The following is a 15,611-nucleotide window of genomic DNA, read 5'->3' as shown; positions in this document are numbered from 1 at the left end:
GACTTCTTTAGCTCACCCAGGCTTAGTGGCCATGGAGGAGGTATTGCTCATATTGCTGTCATTTAAAAAAAATGCCACCGGTGCACTCCTATTGGTACAAATGCTTATACCAGTTTTGAGGTTTTTATGTTTAAAATAGGTGGTACAAAGCCTGTCCTTTGTGTAACTGTATACCGCCCTCCCAAACAGAATTCTTTATTTCGGACTGAATTTTCAGAATTCTTTTGTTGTTTTAGGCTATGACAAGATTGTAATCTCTGGGGACTTCAATATTCATATGGACATTCCATCCAATGCCAGCGCTGAATTTCTCAGAACTATGGACTCTTTTAATCACAGATTTGAATTCAATCTGTGGAAATATCTTGGACTCTATTGCCCCTCTGACTATCAGCAAACCTAGAGCCAAATCTCAGCCTTGACTGAATAGTGACATGCGTGCTCTTAGACAACTATGTCGAAAGGCAGAGAGAAAATGGAAAAAGGACAGGTGTCTTTTGAGATGCTGAAAGGCTGTCTGGCTAATTATCGGTTAAAGCAGCAAGGGCTAAATATTTTGACACCATCATCTCCAAAAACCACCACAGTCCCAAAGCCTTATTCCATACAATAAATTCAGTTCTCAACCCTGTTGACACCATTTGTCCTGTACCATCCACAACCATTTGTGAGGACCCCAAGATTCCATTTTAGGGTCTATTTTATTTGCTCTGTATATGCTCCCTTTGGGCTATATATTCCACCAACACAATGTATCCTTCCACTGCTATGCCGATGATACACAAATCTATCTGCCGTAAAATCCGGGGGATTCCAACTCTGTTATATCCATTCTCAACTGCCTCCAGGATGTAAAATGCTGGATGGCCAAAAACTACCTACAATTCAATGACTCCAAAACAGAGGTGATTGTTCTTGGTCCCCCTAACACCACAGCGAGCATAGCTAGCCACCTGGGTCTGCTATCTCTTAACCTGCATGCCCAACTTGGTGTCATCTTTTATTCATCACTTCGTTTTGAGAAGCAGATCAATTCAGTGGTGAAAAGTTGCTTTTTTCAACTCAGGAATATTACTAAACTGAAGGCCATCTTGTCTTCTGATGACACGAAGACTGTCACCATTGCATTAATCTCCTCCAGGCTTGATTATCGCAACTCACTGTACCTGTGTGTTGGCCATTCCTCTTTGCCTCTTCTGCAGCTGGTGCAACATGCTGCAGCGAGACTTCTGACTGGCACAAGGAAAAGAGAAAGCATCACACCGATTCTAGCATCCCTGCATTGGCTACCTATTAAATACAGGATTGATTTTAAGATTCTTTTAATTTGTTTTTAAAGCCATTCATGGTCAGTCTCCCCAGTATTTTTCAGAACTCCTCAGTCCCTACTCCAAATCCAGGCCTCTTAGATCCTCGAATCAATTGTTTTTAACTGTTCCTCGATCGAGGTTAGTGGGTAAGGGAGATCGTGCCTTTTCTGTGGCTGCTCCAAAGATTTGGAATAATCTCCCACTTTGTCTCAGATGTTCCCCCTTCATTGACAGTTTTAAAACACATCTCAAGACATATTTGTATTCAATGACCTTTGGTTGCTCTTAAGAGTTTTTTTTTAGCATTTTAAAAATTATATTCTATTTTTTTAATTCAATTTTTTAAAGATTCTTTTATTCTTATATGTTGTACTGTATTTTCTTGCTATTATTGCTTTTATTTGTGTTATTTTATGATTCCTTTTGCTTTGATTTTACTTGTGCCAGCCACTTCAATTTGTACAGCACTTGGTCAACTCTGGTTGTTTTAAACGTGCTATATAAATAAACTTGACTAAATATTACATTATACTTAGCCTACCTTACATAAAATAACATTTACTATAACGTCACTCCATTCATAACGCTATAGGCCATGTCAAACGACTGTCAAAGTAGGACTTTTCACTACAATCTAAATGATAAAATAAATCCCACTGTCACAAATGAATGAGACTCATCCTCTACTTACAGACAGAGACTTTCCTGGTGGTCCTCGAGGAAGAAGGTGTAGACTTCTGTTTGAAGCTTCAGTTTTATTTACAAGCTGACTCCTGACACGCCCTGAAAAACGACGCTGAAGTTTCTGATTCGGCAGTTAAGGGGAAATGTAATTAAAGCTGAAGTTAGTTCCGATTCACAGCGTCCGATTCAGCAGGGAAACTAATTTAAAAATAATTTACATTGCTGAGTGACTGAGCCTTTTTTGAACCTCTTACTGTATTGAAAGCTTTATTGTCTTTATGAGAACGCAGAGATTTTAGACCAGGTCCAGATCCAAAACGACTATACACCTAGACTTGTCAAATCTGGACTAAATTATCCCAGAGAGGCTAAAGATTCTTAAAAACACCGTTTCAGATTTGTGAAAGCTTTATTATATTTGTGAAAATGCAATAAAGGGGGATTTCCCTGTTCTTTTTCATATGTAGACCACATTACACCAGGTCCAGATCCAAAACCACTATAACCTATCTAGACTTGTCAAATCTGGACTAAATTATCCCAGAGAGGCTTATTATTCTGAAAAACACATTTTCAGATTTACGGCAAATCCCCCTTAATTGCATTATTTAATTTCCCCCGAATCGGAATTGCTGCGAATCGGAAGTTTCCCCCAAGTGGGACATTCTAAAACGCTTAACGTGAAAAAACGTAACTTGGTTTAATGTACCTAAACAACGATCAATGATCACCAAATTTCTCGATCTCACATTAACGTGTATTTCTTCATTGGCGAGGAACAGGCTTAACGTGGTTTAATGTGTCAGATAACGTCCATAATAATTGGACTTTGGGTGGATTTTTTGACAGTTTTCAGTGGTTATGAGGAGCAATATGAGAGAGAAATGTGGTGATCATTGATCGTTGTTTAGGTGGACATTAAACCATGTTTAAGCTTTTTCCTAGGCATCTAAGCAGAAACGCTTAATGTCAGATAACGTCCATAATAATTAGACTTTGGGTGGATTTTTTGACAGTTTTCAGTGGTTATGAGGAGCAATATGGAAGATAAATTTGGTAATCATTGATATTTGTTTAGGTACATTAAACCACGTTAAGATGTTTTCTCGCCATATAGGCGCCACTGAAGAAGAAATAAGTTACGTTAATGTGAGATAATCGTTGGATTTCGGTTTAATTTTTTTGACAGGCAATTGTGTTCATGACAAGATATGGCCATGAGCATTTTGGTGATCATTGATCGTTGTTTAGGTAGCCTTATATATATTCTTAATCCCCTCTCAGAGAAGAAACACAACAGAAATTGGACACTAAAAAAGTTCCTGTAATACAGCCTACTTGTCCTTCCTCATATAGTATTGATCAAAGCATTATACTACTGTGAGTTGAGGTTATACATTAACACTAAGTAATATGATAAAGACTTTTCATAGACAACCAGTGTAGTATTAACAGTTCTACAGTGTCGTGTTACTAGTAATCCCACTACTTTTCTTGGCAGATCCAACTGCAGGTTATACATATTATTACACAGGTCTGAGAAAATGTAAAAAACAAACAAAAAAAAAGGTTTGAAAAAATGGTGACAGACAATATTTGTAAACCACACACTTTTATTCCATATGTAATAGCATTAAGCATACATAAAATGTCCTGGATTCAAAACCAGTTCAAACCTTCATATAAGCTCTTTTTCTATAGTCTAAATTCATTATATGCATAGTGGTACAATTACAAATAAGTGCACTTTCTTGATTACAATTCCAATAATTACCAAGTTCATATCTTTCTGACAATGGGATTTAATCACATTATTCTCTTTGGTTAACTGAATATATTAAAGGCTGAAATTGCATGTTCTGTAGATAAAGTGCAGAGAATCTGCAATCGTCTCATAATATGGTACAGTTGATGTTTGGCAGTTGAAAAAAGAGGCATAATAGAAATTGTGATAAAGGCAAATTCTTTCAAAGGGTGTAAGGTTTAAGAGAAGATAAACTAGACTTTACCGGTATAGATTAACTAGGGTAGGGTGTGAGGATACAGAAAAGAGGGCCATGCATAAAGTAAACAGAACATACACTAATGAGATTAGGTGCAAAAGATAAACAATGCAATAACCTAATGTTTAGGATAAACACAGAATATAAGAAGTGATGCAACACCGCAGTTTTTACTTATCATTCTGGTGTTGAAAATATAGGATGGGAACTCAGGGTGTGATTAGTATTAAAACTCTAGGGCTGTAATTCTCAACGTTTTTATAGTTCTACCAAATCAAATACTATATATATACTGTTTCAACACTATATGTATTGTAACCCCCCTTTAAGTTGAGTAACACTACTCTAAACGATGTATTGCTCACTTAGGGGAGCAGTATCGGCCAGCAAAGAGAACGCTCATGGAGGAGTTATGTCGGATGAAGAAGATGAAGGGATGGTCTGCGATGAACATAGTTGGACGCATGGGCATGCAGCGCATCATCATGATAGCAGCAGTGGCAGCAGCAGCCTCAGTTCCCTCCTCGTTGACCTCCACAAAAGCCTTGTGGACGACTTTTGACACTACCAGGTCGTTAGCAGGAGACATGCCTGTCACAGATGAGAAGGAGACGGAATATTTTAAATAAATATAACGCCAGGAATTACCTTACGACATGATTAGAGTAGATTGAATTGGGAGAACCTCTATATTAACTATTGTCTCTTTTAAACTGACAGGAGACAGTTCAGGTTTCAGTTGCCTGTTCTTTAAATGATTATGAATATATCTGATATGATCCAGGCACATGTCCTACCAGAGAAGTCACTCTTTGCCATGTCAAAGGCATCCACCATGCCCATGCTGACCAGGACTTCCTTCATGTCATATGACTCCTCCAACTTGAACCGAGGCAGCCCCACCTGGACCTCAACTTTATCCATCATGTCTGGACGAGTCCACTCCATAAAGTTCTCATAGGTCAGCTGCTTCTCCAGCTGGGGGTGGACACAGAATCAATTATTAGTTTGTCTGTGGGTTTCTTTATGTGGGTGTGTGTGTGTGTGTGTGTGTGTGTCTTACCTTCTCCAGACCTGTTGTACTGTCCTCCATCTCATTGGGTAAAAAGATGAGCATGCTGAGCTCCTCCCCTTTGTAAGGCATCTCTAGGATCTGTTCAACAGAGGGTTTCAAACATTACAGCAAATGTACAGTATATACTGGTCTGACAACTGTTTTTTTTGTGTATCAACAAGATAGTTTATAGGATTCCATGCAATTCCATGCAACAACAAAACAACTTGTTAAGTAGTTAGTTTCACAGTTATGGTAAATGAATCATAACCAAAATCTCAATTCTCCTTTGAATCATTCACATTTCATTGAAATCTCATTAAATCCTGTTTAACAAAAGGTTATACGATTGGTTCAATTGCATCATTACCTGGCAGCTGGCTTCAGGAATGTAGGTCAAAGGGAACTTGGATTTCTGGTGCATCATCTTCACTGGCTTAGTGTCATTCTGTAAACAGTAAGCAGCAAAATACATAAGCTTGAAGAGGAACTTAACACCAACCGAAATCTTGTACACATCACGTTGTTTCAGTGATGTAGAAATGTTCAGCAGGGTGTGGTCAGTACATAGTGACATCACTGTTGGGTGTTGTTTAGAGGTGCAACAATCTTGAAACTTTCAACCAGAGGTAGCTGCAAAACACTGCTTTTCAGCCTCTTATTAAGTTACTCTTTGACACGCTCTACAGTACATTTAAAGCTGCATTAAGCTACAGTACATTTTGTATTTCTTCCATTATATAAAAGGATCGCTAGTGGCTGGGTTGGCTCAGTGGGTAGAGCAGGTGCACATATACTGAGAGGTTTATGCCTTGATGCACAGGTCCAGGGTCTGAATTCGACCTGTGACGATTTCCTGCATGTCTTCCCCCTCTCTCTCACCTAGCTGTCCTGTCAAATTAAAGGCGGAAAAGCCCAACAATATTCTTTAAAAAATACAGACTGATCTCATGAAGTGGCTTATGTATGACACGCCAATTCGTATGCCATTTTGGCGTGTTATCAAGACACATAATTGCTTTTTAGCGTGTTTATCAACGCAAATCGCCCGCCATTGACCTACATTGCGAGTGATTTTCCGCCGTAGCAGTTCTTTCACCCGGGAGAGCCGGGATTGCGTCCCACGTGTTGCGAGTCGTATGGGGTGAGGGGGTCTCTTCTCAGAGCTAACAAATCCCCTATACGTCCAAAGTGAGAGCTTTGTCCGGATTCTCGGTACTAAGTCAGACTTGTTCCAGTCGAGGGTTGGCCTCCGCCAGGGCTCTCCTTTGTTAAAAATCCTGCTTATGATATTCATGGACAAGTTATCGAGCTGACATAGTCTTGGTGTGAAGGGGTTGCAGTTTGGTGGGCTGGGGATCTCATCGCTGCTTTTTGCAGATGTTGTCATGATGGCATCATTGGTCTGTGACCTTCAGCGCTCACTGGATTAGTTCGCAGCTGAGTGTGAAGTGGGTGGGATAAGGATCAGCACCTCTAAATCTGAGGCCATGGTTCTCAGCAGGAAATCAATGGAGTGCCTACTTCTGGTAGGGAAGAAGTCTTTAACCCAAGTGAAGGAGTTTAAGTACCTAGAGGTCTTGCTCACAAGGATGGGTCATGGAGCAGGAGATTGCCTGGAGAATCGGAGCAGTGGGGGCAGTATTGACATAAGGAGACCCGAGGCCAGAATGCAAAGCTCTTGATCTACCGTTCAATTTTAATCATAGATAGTATATATAAAATGGACCAAGTCTTCTGGTAGCTGTGCCGAGAGAAATCTCAATCATTCCCAATCTTGCAGAGACAGAGAGCGTAGGTATATTTAAGGAGATAACATAGGCACAGGCTAATTATTGCTAACTAAAATGCTAGTTAACATTAGTAATTAAACTTAAACAGCTAATGTAAGACGAATCTGCCTGCATGCTTCTCCTGTACTATATGGTAATTCCTCTACTATTCGACAGTAAGTCACTTGGTTATGACACAATCGTTAGCCTATTTTTACAAAAACGCCTGCTACGGAGCCATAACGTGAGGTACAAGGTAATGGAGCCTTTTATACATTGTCGTGTTTCTTTAGAAGTAAACAATGGACAAATAAAGTCTTTTTATTCACTCTCAAAGTGACGTAAAAATGAATGGCAGTCAATGGAATGCTAACGGCGGGTGAGAATGGCGCAATAAGAGCTACGGGTTGTTGACAGATGCTTACCCCCTTGATTTTAATTCCTACCCTCACACATATGGTCTAAGAAAAGGTACCTTCCTACAACAAATCCTCCCAGCCTTGAGTAATATGCAATAGAAAAATTTCAAGAAAAATTAGCTTTTATTAAGTAATCAAATGTCACCCTCTTTGTCCCTGGTTTCCACCATTTCATATGGTCAGGTTGATGTCAAATTCTTTTCATTTACACTTCTTCACAACTTTTAATGAAGAAGTCAGGATTATCGTCCTAGTGGCATAAATGGTTTATGTTACCATAATACAGATTTAAAAACCCATTTTACTGAGGTTTTGTAAATCAGTGTTAGTCTAATTATTTTTTTCTTAGAGTAGTGTTACCTTGTTTAGTCTAAACTGAGCATCACGTGTGGCACTCTCTTCAAACTGCCTGTTCCAGTTGCCTTTGAAGTAGATGGCATTAACCAGCACCAGCCTGGTCAGGCTGTCCACCACACCTTTGCCCAGTAGATCCTTAATTTTATCTGGTAAACATAATTGACACATACGTGAAGCAATGGCACACAACTGAAAGCAAGTCTGAAGTTTTGATGAAATTGTAAGCTAATTAGCCACGTTTCCATGTGTGTAGTGTGTATGTTAGTGTGTATGATCCACCTTGTGTCTGCTTCTGCACCCAGCTGTTGATGTTGAGCCTGGCGGCCTCTGAGCCAGCTTTGAAGTCAACAGTCTCCAGCTCTGCGTTGTAGTGCTTCTTGGTTTTTCCTAAGAAATCCTGGAACCATCAACAACACAGTTACTTAATTTAGTTAGTGAAATTTAAAGTCATTACAGCCAGGAAAGTATTTCACAATGAGGGAGTGGACAACAGCTGCCCACTTCATCATTCATCCCTCATTTCATTATTTCTTCTTACAGAGCTTAAAGATTCCCATGAGTGCCTCTCACACCACACATAGTCATGAAGATGCATACACACATGCTAAGCATACACACCTCAACAAACTGGTAGGACTGCTCCCCGTACAGCCTGTTGGCAACACTGAGGGCATACGGAGCACCAGCCTTGTTGAGCTCGCTCAGCAGTTGGGCAAAGCTAACATGGACGTCATCCTGACAATCCTTTGTTTTTAGGCACTGTGGACAAAGGAGACAACTGTTACAGAGATGCACTGAGCATAGACAGACCAGTCTATTATAAACAGTATATTAGACTGGGCATCTTGCCTATTAATTGATGAGAGTATAGACAAAATAAAAAATGTTTTGGTTGTCGTTGTTGACTTTTGTGCTCCATGCTATGCATTTGCATTACATTACGCATGCATGTTGAATGATGGTGGATAACTAGAGTACACAGTCACTCACGTAATATACTTCCAAACTAAAACCTATTTCTTTGTCTGTAAAGCTGTCTCTTGTAAATCAATTGGTCATAAAAAAAGGTTAAAAAGGTATTTAAAATTTGGATATGCAAATGGTATCAGCATAGTCTAGTACAACTCCAATAGATTGGTCCATAATGATCTACCTAATAGGTAGTAGTAGTAAAATGTTTTACTGGTGTACTATTTAAAATTTGAAAGGTTTTCAGTAATCCATTATCCAGTCCTCCAAATAACATACATGTTGTATTTGAGAACACCTAAATCATTTTCAAGACAATGGTAGTGTACGACATCCAAACACTGACTGAAAAATATGGCAAAATGCATAATAAATACAATAAAAAAACCAGACGTGGAAAAAGTAGAAGGAACTCTTTAACACCTTAAACACAGACTTTAAAAGAACCCATGGAGATGCCTGCCCAAGCTTTGACGAGCCCTTCCAGAAACATATACATGAAGACACACGTCATTCCTTCACCATGTTGTTTTTTACATCGTTATCTTCAAAAAACAAATGTCCATCTTTTTATTCTGCTGAATTCAGGATGTTATGTATTGTCTGGTGTGCATCCAAATCAGCATTTCAGAAGACTGTCATAATGACGTTCACTAACTTTGGTATTAACCACATACAAGAGTGTTATCAGAGTAACACACTAGGATATGGCATATATACAAAAGGAAACAGCTTTATTTATGTGTACTTAATTTTCCTGAAGTATTTTCAAGTAATTTCAATTTCAAATTTGTAAGTGAGGGTGAAGTCTAATCACACTGGTTTCCAGCAGCTGCTTATAAGAGATAAGAAGCACACCAGGGAGAAACCATAAAAATGGCAGGACTACATTCCTGTGTATTAAGTAATACTATAGGGTTTTGAGCTGTTTGGACACACACACACTAACCCTTCAGTAAACAAGCGCTGCACCCTTGCATTGCTTTTTTCTCTCAAATTCAGTTCAAGACAGCAGCAGATTGGAGATCAGCAAGCAAAGCAGAGTGAAAATAAGTGTGGAATTTTCTCTTAAACCACCGTCTGTCTCCAAGTTCTCCCCTCACCAGATGACACCATGACTGTTAAAATGCCCATAAAAGACAGTAAAATGCCCCTCAGTTAGTTTATTATTCCTCTGCTGTTGACTCAGTTACCCCCTTCAGCAGATGCGCTGGCAGTCTGGACTGGACCTGCTGCTGCTGCTGCCCCTGCATCTGCTTTGCTCCTGCATGCCGCGGCTTCTCTGCCTTAGTGAAGCAGAGGACCTTGGGGTGCAATTGTGATCACTGTTAAGTTAGAGACCATGTGTCTCTGGTCGTGTACAGGAAGTTATAATATCATCCTAACAATGATGTATTCCGCAGGCGTTGTCCGGTACATTACCATTAGATTGGAAGATGGATCAAACACTATACCAAGTCAAACAGCGAAACAGAAAAAAGTTATGAGAAACCAGTTTACACAACTGGACTTTCTGGTCCTTAAGAGTATCCTTACCCAATAATGTAGTCAGGGTGTATTCACCGCACCCTGACTACACCTCTGAGTTAGTGGAGGAAGGAACTGGAGGTCAGCAAACACAAGATTGGGCCTTTTAAATTTACATTTACATCAGTGTGCCTTGGGAAAGGTGCATGACTTGGCACAAAGCCAAAAGTAAAGAGAAGATTTAAGCAAAATATCTTAATTTTATTCAATTGGTTGACAACAATATCACTTTGATGTCATAAATGCTTCTCTGATTTTAAAACCCTTAAAGCTATAGTGCATAGTTTCTGTCGCCCCCATGAGGAATTTTAAGTAATGACAACAAAACTGTTGGCGGGTCCACATGATACAAGCCTTTATACACAACACACAATTCATTTAAAATAGGGTGAACTCTTTGATAAAAGGCTGTAATCAGTGGTGGAAGAAGTATTCAGATCCTTTACTTCAGTAAAAGAACTAATACCACACTGAACAAATACTCCGTTACAAGTAAAAATCTTAATTTATAAAGTGACTAGTAACTGAAGCTGGTAAATGAATGTAGTGGAGTAAAAAGTACAATATTTCTCTCTGAAATGTAGTGGAGTAGAAGTAGAATGTGGATTGAAAAGAAAAGAAAAGACTCAAGTAAAGAACAAGTACCTTAAAGGGGGTGATAGAATGATTAGGGTATTTCACACAAGTATGGTATGCTCATGAATATTTAGATGAGCTGTGCGCTGATTGGTTGAGCGAACCACATACACAGACGAGAAAGCAGGTCTCATATTTTAGACAATGCAACGTTATACATTGTCTGCCATTTCGTTATTAAATTCACTTCTGATACTTTTTTTATGCGAGAAATCAACTATATAAAGCTAGTTTTACAAAAATTGATGGCTAATTGCAAATTTGGTAAGACGTGTCAGACTTTAGGAGCTCCACACAGTCTGACATGACAGCAGCAGCCTCCATACCCAGGGCAAAGTCACGGTTTCTGGGTTACTGGACTACTGGGGCTTGGGGCGGTGCTCCACAGAGCTGGCCGGCTGCCAGCTGCTGGCATAACTATCGTATATTTACAGTTTGAGTTTCGTCACGGCATGTATATCACAGCTACCCTAAGGTCTTACAAAGCTAACGCTTTTGTCCGATTTCAATTTAAGGCATTTTTGTGAATTTGAGGGGTCTCCTTAGGAGGAGCTGCTAGCTAGGCTATGTGTCCCATTCAATCCTATGGGAAAAGATCGCAGCTACACTTTCGGCATAACTATAGTATATTTAGACTTTGAATTTCGTCACGCCATGTATATCACAGCTGCCCTAAGGTCTTACAAAGCTTAGCTAACACTTTTGTCCGATTTCAATTTAATGCATTTTTGTGAATTTCAGAGGTCTCGTTAGGAGGAGGCTAGCTAGCTCTCAATGATAGAGCTCCATCCAGCTCCCTCATGGACAAGAGGCGTTTATTTCCCCGATTGTTTGTTTAAATAACTCAACACACATATCCATTATAAGATTAACTGGAACCTGTGGTAAGAGATTGCTGGTGTAACAAGCTCGCTGACCGCACTCTCACTCACACACACCGGGCATTTAGCAGGAAGAGGGGAGGTGCAGGCCCTGGAGCTCTGTCAGGGCAGCGGCGTTTGGTAGTCCAGTAACCCAGAAACGGTGACTTTGTGCGGGTATGGAGCACCGAGGGCTGCCGTCCGTGACAGAGCTCCATCTACCTCACAGCGGGGCCGGGGTCTGTGAAGGAGGACAGGCTGGGCAGCGAGGCAGCAACCCAGGCAGCACTGGCCGCTGAATTCCGACACACAGTCGGACAAAATTTGCAATTAGCCATCTATTTTCGTAAAATGGCCCATATTTGACCTCTACATAGTTGATTTCTAGCATAAAAAAGTCTCAGAAGTGAATTTAGTGATAAAATAACAGATGAACAATGTATACCATTTCTGAGATCTGCACGACCTATTCAGAAGACTACCTGATGTCAGATCAGTGGTGTAGCCCTTAATGTCGGGGCGTGACAAAGATAGAGACCAGAGCCAAATAAGGTACAGCAGCGTAGTTGACGTCAACTATGAGCTTCGTTGAGATTTGCCCGTTTTCAGAGGCAGTTTCAAATTGTGAGATTTGCAATGGCAAGAGGTGTCAATGGGATTTTGAGGTTCTATGTATGTCCTATTTACCCACCAAACTGTCGTTATTCAACTATGACAAGGTGAAAATCGGTTTTGCATTCTCTCACCCCTTTAAATTTGTACTTAAGGAAATGAACTTAGTTACATTCCACCACTGGCTGTAATACATTATAACACCGACATTGTCCCTGAACTTGTCTAATAACATGGTAATAACCCCACTGTCACTGAATCAGAAGACAGCAGGGAACAAAAAGGACAAAATACTGTAATATCTTCTATCATATTTGTAACCTGCACATTGCTGTTAATAACTTTTAACACTATTGACTGTCACCTTGCACTTCAAACAATTCATTTCCCCACAGGCTCCAGTTCCCCACAGTTTCCAACAGTATGTTGTAATCAATTTCTTCTGTAATCTTCCACAATATAATCATTTCAAATGACTGGAGTTGTTCTCTTAGAAACATGGTGGATTTAGAGTAAGGTCCTGCCCCTCCCACATTCTCACACTTCCACCAGTCCAGTCATCTGGGTGTGGCTTTGCTTTAGCAATTCTTTAGAATTTTTCTTTTACTGATTTTCTAAGTGTATTTGTTATTGCCAAGGCCCTTCTGTTGTTTCTTCTGGTGCACAGACTGCCACTGTGTGAGAGGTTTTATTCTCCTCACGGTGTAAAAGTGTAAATCACTTATTATTCTATTACAATTATATTACTGATAATTACTAGATAGACAAATAAAGCTTGACAATGTGTTTCCCAAAGGAACCCTATACTTCCTAATAATTTAGAAATTCATTCTACAACTATCTACATTGTACACGGGTGCATAGTAAGTTAAGTGATGAGACTATGTGTTGTAAAATGATGGTGAGTAACTACAGTACGCAGTATGCTCACTTTTCTTGTGTAATCTTTCACAATATTATAATTTCAAATGACTGGAGTTGTTCTCTTAGAAACATGGTGGATTTAGAGTAAGGTCCTGCCCCTCCCACATTATCACACTTCCACCAGTCCAGTCATCTGGGCGTGGCTTTGCTTTGGCAATCCTTTTATTGTCGTTTTACACCATGTTAACTCCTACCTAAACGTTCTAACTACCTTTACTTATTTCTCACTGTATTTTAATTGCCAAGGCCCTTCTGTTGTTTCTTCTGGTACACAGACACTGCCACTGTGTGAGAGGGTTTATTCTCCTCACGGTGTAAAAATATAAAGCAGTCAAACAGTATATTACTAACCCTATATAGAAATAAATTAAGCTTTGACAATGTTTTTTACCAAAGGAACCCCATACTTTGTAAAAACTTAGGAATCCATTTAGCGACTCAACTTTAGGGAACTACCCTGGCAGCCAGACGAGCGGACATGCCTGCTGCACATAATGGGAACTGATAAGGTGTACAGATTACTTTACCTATATCTTTATTGCCCTTACACATCCATATAATGTTTTCTGTTCCTATAGTAACACAACACAGAGCCACCCCCCCATAAATTCTAGTTCAAGTCTGAACAGAAGAGATCTTTGTCGTTCTTGCTGACGCTGAAAGAAAGAAACTGGTGATTCATACTGAGTAAGGGCTTACACGCCTCAGTTCTTCACTCTGCCCTTCATTCTTCATATACTGTACAAAGAGAGGTGCTGGGTTATCTTTATGGTAATTTCAAAAGACACAGTTTTAAAAGGTGGGGGAAAATTCGATACAGCATGGTATCGCAATATTTTCCGTGGCAATACTGTATTGATACACCAATGGCAAGTATTGAGCTTTTATTTTATAAATTGCACATGAGAATTTAACTTGTTGGTACAAGAATAATAAAAACAATTGTTTTTTGTGTCCTCTAGATGTTTGAGTTTTTGGAAATTTATCTTTTTAGATAAATGACAATGTTAAGTTTCCTTAAGGGACATCATTTGAAGTTGAAAAAAAGGTAATACAAAGCAATATAGGTTTAAAATAGCAATAATATTGTATCGTGACATAGGTATCGTGACAATATCGTATCTGGGGGCCTCTGGCGATTCCCACTCCTACACAGTTTGTGGCGGTGTTTGTAAAGGAGTGCATTTTATAATGCAAAAGCGGCATAATTTGTCCACTAGAAGAAACAAAGCATCAACCCCGTTGATTAAAAGCTTCACAAAACCACTCCAAACCAGGTGCACAAACCTGCACTGTATCTGTTACTTTTTACAAAGACAGTTGGTGTGTGTGTGTGTGTGTGTGTGTGTGTGTGTATATATATATATATATATATATATATATGTATTATACCTCTGACATCTGTGTGGCTGTGTTTCCTCTGGCCCCCAGCATCACCATAGCCAGGGCTGAAGAGATGCTGAAAGGGGAGTAGAAGATGTTTTCCGTCTTGTCGTCATCTCCAAACTTTTTGAGCAAAGCCAGAGAGAAGGTGTTGTTGGCCTTGGACAGAGGGGTTGGAGATGCCATTGTGTCTGACACAGAAGATAGGAGGACAGAGCAATCATTATTACAAATTTAAAATAATGTTTTTATCTCTTTAACGGACTAGTATCTCACTCTCTCATTGGGCCAAACTCCACTTAGATAGTGGTTAATTTACAATTACATTGAAAGTCTCTGAATATGAATACCTGATCTATTGAGACCATTTCTGAACCAGTAAGACAAACATTAAATAGACCAAGCAGAGTTAATTCAGTATAGATTTTATAACAATGAGTTCACCTACCCAAATCTTCACCCACCTACTGTTTATATTAATAATAACAAAGTAAAGTAGTGGTTAATAATTTAACATAATGTTTAAATTAGCTGCATAGCTGGTGGTGTTTATGCAAATTTACCAGCAGATTGTAAATATATTTATAAAAGATCACATATTCAAGAAATTATTAAACTTCCAGATTTTTCAATGCGATATGGTAGAAAAAACATCTGAAATGGTTATTATCGGTCTTGGATAGCAAAAAACATAAAGTACTTAGGTTACATTAAGTAGCTCCACACATTCCACGCATTCTACTTAACGTTGCATTACAAAGACCGTGAGTCAGCGAGGTACAGGACTTTTCACCTGTAACCATTGACTGTTCTATGCCTGTCACACACGGCCTAGTCTGTCTCGTTTAACCGGTCAGGTAAAAGTGATTTAGGAATCAATGTCCTTCTAGTCTGGATAAACGTAGCCTACTGCTGTTTCCCCAACAGTGTAGCTAACTGAATGAGACTCATCCTCTACTTACATACAGAGACTTTTCTGATGGTCCTCGGGCGATTAAGAGTCTTTCCGATACAGGAAGACTTCAGTCTGCAACTTTAGCTTTTATTTACAAGCTTGTCTCCTGACACGCCCCAACAACACATAGCCACAGCCCATAGATT

At 39.5% G+C, this 15,611-nt stretch overlaps 3 protein-coding genes and 1 pseudogene across 5 annotated transcripts in view; all 4 read right to left on the bottom strand.

Moving 5' to 3' along the window:
- LOC120552268 overlaps positions 1–2,016 on the bottom strand; it is a 21,604-nt pseudogene extending 19,588 nt beyond the window's left edge.
- Positions 1–15,581, bottom strand: part of LOC120552265 (leukocyte elastase inhibitor-like) — a 73,058-nt gene extending 57,477 nt beyond the window's left edge. The window contains exon 1 of the mRNA XM_039790152.1: positions 15,473–15,581. The gene's annotated coding sequence lies outside the window, so the exon portion shown is untranslated. The remainder of the gene's footprint in view (positions 1–15,472) is intronic.
- LOC120552264 (leukocyte elastase inhibitor-like) overlaps positions 1–15,604 on the bottom strand; it is a 25,200-nt gene extending 9,596 nt beyond the window's left edge. The window contains exon 1 of one of the 2 annotated variants that reach the window (XM_039790149.1): positions 15,473–15,604. The gene's annotated coding sequence lies outside the window, so the exon portion shown is untranslated. Of the gene's footprint in view, positions 1–2,001; positions 2,056–15,472 lie in introns of those variants that run through there. The other variant, XM_039790150.1, reaches the window with a different exon arrangement.
- On the bottom strand, positions 3,590–15,611 carry LOC120552263 (leukocyte elastase inhibitor-like). Of its 2 annotated transcripts, XM_039790147.1 has the most exons (10): positions 15,473–15,611; positions 14,520–14,701; positions 9,762–9,872; positions 8,218–8,358; positions 7,879–7,996; positions 7,603–7,745; positions 5,422–5,499; positions 5,061–5,150; positions 4,795–4,975; positions 3,590–4,588 (listed from the first exon to the last, which is right to left on the bottom strand). In XM_039790147.1, exons 2-10 carry the CDS (start codon positions 14,694–14,696, stop codon positions 4,359–4,361), a joined length of 1,269 nt encoding a protein of 422 aa, XP_039646081.1. In that variant the 5' UTR covers positions 14,697–14,701; positions 15,473–15,611; the 3' UTR covers positions 3,590–4,358. The 2 variants fall into 2 exon arrangements, with proteins under 2 accessions (XP_039646081.1, XP_039646082.1); XM_039790148.1 differs by lacking the exon at positions 9,762–9,872 and having other exon boundaries at positions 4,359–4,588.

The sequence above is a fragment of the Perca fluviatilis genome, chromosome 22, assembly GCF_010015445.1.
Source record: "Perca fluviatilis chromosome 22, GENO_Pfluv_1.0, whole genome shotgun sequence".
Taxonomy (NCBI): Eukaryota; Metazoa; Chordata; class Actinopteri; order Perciformes; family Percidae; genus Perca; species Perca fluviatilis.
The sequence above is the reverse complement of the archived record's forward strand: the minus strand, read 5'-3'. Positions and strand labels throughout refer to the sequence as shown.